A 3,651-nucleotide genomic window follows, 5' to 3' on the forward strand; every position below is an offset into this window, starting at 1 on the left:
CAGCCGCTGTGACGAAACTGTGGAGAAGACACGTCACAGAGGAGAGCCGTTAAGCAATATGCAAATTAGCCTGCTGCAAATTAGCCCACTGCTCCACCCATATGAGCAGCAAAAAGACATTTTTAGACCAAATATTACAGATTTGAACAAATACGCACAAAAACATCAAAATTAGCACAGAAACAGTACTATATACCATTTTAGACACATTCTAGACAGTTTATCAGCTAAAAAAAGTTAATTTTGGGGTAAGTTACTCTTTAAGGAGTTAAATGATCCATAAACTTTAGAATTCTGCACTCTTTACTTTCTTAAACATGATTACAAAGATGAAACAAACAGATGCAGGTAAATTAGGGTTTGATGCTTTAGTAGAAGTTATTGGTGAGCTTTGCAGAAGATTTGAAGTTACCTAACATTTTTGTGCTGTTATGTGTTCCACAGGTAGTGAAGATGATGATTGTGGTGGTGTGTACGTTTGCTGTCTGCTGGCTGCCCTACCATGTCTACTTCCTGCTGTACCAGTTCTTCCCAGAGATGTTTGAAGAAACCTTTATTCAGCAGTTATATCTGGCCATCATGTGGTTGGCAATGAGCTCAACAATGTACAACCCCATCATCTACTGCTGCCTCAATGACAGGTTTGTCAGTTCCTGCACTAATTAGCACAAATATACTAGTGAATAACTCATTAAAATAAAGTTTTCACCAGAGAAAACTTTAATTTGAAAGGAGGTTCTTCTCATCTTGTTAGAATCTCATAAAAAACATTTATCAGGTGTTATTACCTTGACTTCCTGTACCACTAAGGTGTAGAGGACTAGTTTTTGTTGTCAAAGTTAAAATGTTTTTGTATCAGTATTACACAGAAAAATTACCCCATGTGTTTGATTCCTTTTTTATGCCTGTTCAATAAGTTGCAAAAGTGTACCCCCACCACCCGAGTGGTAATCATTCTATATTGTTGCCTTTTAAGCTGATATTTAAAAAATGTGATGTGTTGCATCATGTATATGCATCTAAAGTCAGTACTGTGTAAAGCCACTTTTTTGCAACAATTCCAGCATCAGATCTTTTCAGGTCTAGCTCCATTACCTCAGACCATCTAATCACTAAAGAGTTTATCTGATTTAAACAATAAGAGCAAACAACAACAAGCAAAGCAAATCTATACAAGGAAAAACAATGTACAAGTTCTCTGTTGGAGTTTCCACCACTATGCTGCACTGTAGGGACTSTATTCTAATCATGTGTCAGATTTGTACCAGATGTTTTTCTGGTCTTGATAGCCACAAAGTTCAAAGTCCTCAACATGTTTGGGGAGTCTCTGTTCTTTGAGAAATGTTCTCCTTACCTGGTGTGTGAGTTTTGAATGATTACCCTCAGGGTTTGCTATGATGTGTCATTTTTCCATTTCCTTATATTGAATTTAGTAGGAACTCTCCTTGGTAGAAGCCTTACTCCTGAGAGGTGATGAACTGGTTATGGTTCTAAGTAATATTGATTCAAATGTATACCACTTGTCAGATATTTTTTACAGACGTTTACAACACTTTCCCCTCATTTAACCTAATTATCCAAACGCAATCTGTGTTCATTACCTATAATGGAAATAAAAAAAAGGTTTATTTAAAGGTTGTAAAGCAACAAAATAAAAAGAATACTAAAGGGAAGGGGTGGTGGCTGTGGTACCTGTACAACCTACTATATATTGCAACTTTTTTCCAAAAATAAATCTTCCAGCTGATTGAAGGTGCTGCAAAAGTTCCTGTTGGAACTAGGAACTGGAATAGAAGTACAGACAACACAATATAGATAAATAATATAACACTACACAGTAGATCCATAGAAGACWTGGCTATATTTAATGATGACACAACAGCAATCTTTAATGAAGACTAAGTTACATAAATGTTAGGTTTTTTTTCCATCTTTGTTTTGCCTGCACATTTCAGTTGATTTCGCTTAACTTCAGAGCTGCAGAACATCACGTTTTTATCCAGTGTTTCTGTATTCCTGTTCCAAATAAAAATGACAAAATCTTTTACGTGTCAGAAGGCTCAGATTCTGATCTGCACATCACAAAATAAGCTGCTGCCTTAATGATTATCAGTTGTAAATTGTAACAAAGCTTTTACTGTAAGTACAGTGCTCTGAAATGACTTTTTTCTTCTGCATTAGTGTTTTCTAAATAAACATAGCTTATTAATAAAAATGTCAATGACTCGTAAAAAAAACAAACACAAACAAAAAACAGCAGATGGTCAGCTCAGCATGTTGTCTTCATTTGTGAGTCTTCCATTGTTCTGCATCAACGATGCTTTTCTRTGTGAAATGAGTTTCACACCTTTCTGTTCTTTCCCAAGAAATCTTTTAAGAACTTAAAAGAAAATATGCAGCTTGAACCAGAGCTACTTTATATTTTGTTTTGTTCAGGTCTTGTTTCTCAGAAAATATCAAAACATGTCACAGGTAAGTGCCATTGCTTCAAATAATTGTTCGGCGCACAAAAAAAAAAAAAAAACAGAGTGAAAATATTTTTGCAACAATTTTACTCAAGTCCTTGGCATTATTTTTTTGAAAAACTGGATATATTTCATTTAAAGTTATAGAAAGTAATTATTGGCTTCACATCTACAACTGATTAATTTTTGGAGTCAACCAAATTCAAGCTGGCTGTCACAAATAGAATCAAGAATCAAGAATCATTTATTGTCATTCATACATAACATCAAGATACAATGCAGAACAAAATATGCAGTTTTGAACATCTATCTGGAGAAACACACACACACACGACAGACCTTGCAGTTTAGAATACACACCAGGGCTGTACTGGCCATCTGGCGTACCGGGCAATGCCCGGTGGGCCAGCGCTCATTTATAGGCCGGCCCGGGTCTACCATGAACCAATTTTCGTAGATCGCGACGGCCAATTGGTTGATTTTCATGATCGACATTGAGCTAAGCCAATGAAATCTCTCAGCACTCCTCGGCCGGCCCGGCAAGACCCTCCCCTTTTCAACCAAAGTTATAAATCCTGCCAGAAGCTGCTGCTGGTCCGGAGTTGGAAAATAGCTCGTCGAGAAAGTGGGGGGAAAATGCAGAAAGGTCCCCAAGTGGACGTAGCAAAATGTGCAAAAATGAGCAATATATTTCCCTCAACAAGCCACAAAAATATCTGACCGACTGACCGACCGTATATAAATAAAAGGGTGGGGGTGGGGGGGGGGACTGCTTGGAGCAGCTGGCTCTGCTCCTCACCGGTCAGCCAGTGTGTGATCTGGCTGGGTTTTCCTGATAAGAAAAATCCATAGAGATTGTGTTTAAACTCCTCCCACTTGACCCACCGCTTCTGCCGGAGTTAAAGTGAAGCTGAGCGGACATGTCCCGACTCGTCAGCCGTTGGAGAGAGGTACACTTCGCTGCAGCATGCAGAATGGGGCGGTGACAGACCTTTCCGTCAGTCCCATACCTTATATGGAAATGGGACTATTGCATTCCGGAAATGAAGGTTGCTCCTTAAAGACGCGGGATTAAGAGAGCAAAGGAAGAAGAAAGGAAGAAGTTAGAGAGTTTCTTCTAGAGTAGTACTCAGAGCATTATTTATTAATTTCTTTTATCCACCTCCCCAAACACAGACCCTCAGGT

General features: G+C 38.3%; 1 protein-coding gene across 1 annotated transcript in view; it reads left to right on the forward strand.

Annotated features, from left to right (window-relative positions):
• The window catches only part of tacr1a (tachykinin receptor 1a), a 53,493-nt gene that overhangs the window by 42,914 nt on the left and 6,928 nt on the right, over nucleotides 1-3,651 (forward strand). Inside the window, exon 3 of the mRNA XM_014014719.1 lies at nucleotides 445-641. Within this exon, the coding sequence (XP_013870173.1) occupies nucleotides 445-641 (197 nt within the window). The remainder of the gene's footprint in view (nucleotides 1-444; nucleotides 642-3,651) is intronic.

This window comes from Austrofundulus limnaeus, unplaced genomic scaffold (genome assembly GCF_001266775.1).
Source record: "Austrofundulus limnaeus strain Quisiro unplaced genomic scaffold, Austrofundulus_limnaeus-1.0 Scaffold118, whole genome shotgun sequence".
NCBI lineage: Eukaryota > Metazoa > Chordata > Actinopteri > Cyprinodontiformes > Rivulidae > Austrofundulus > Austrofundulus limnaeus.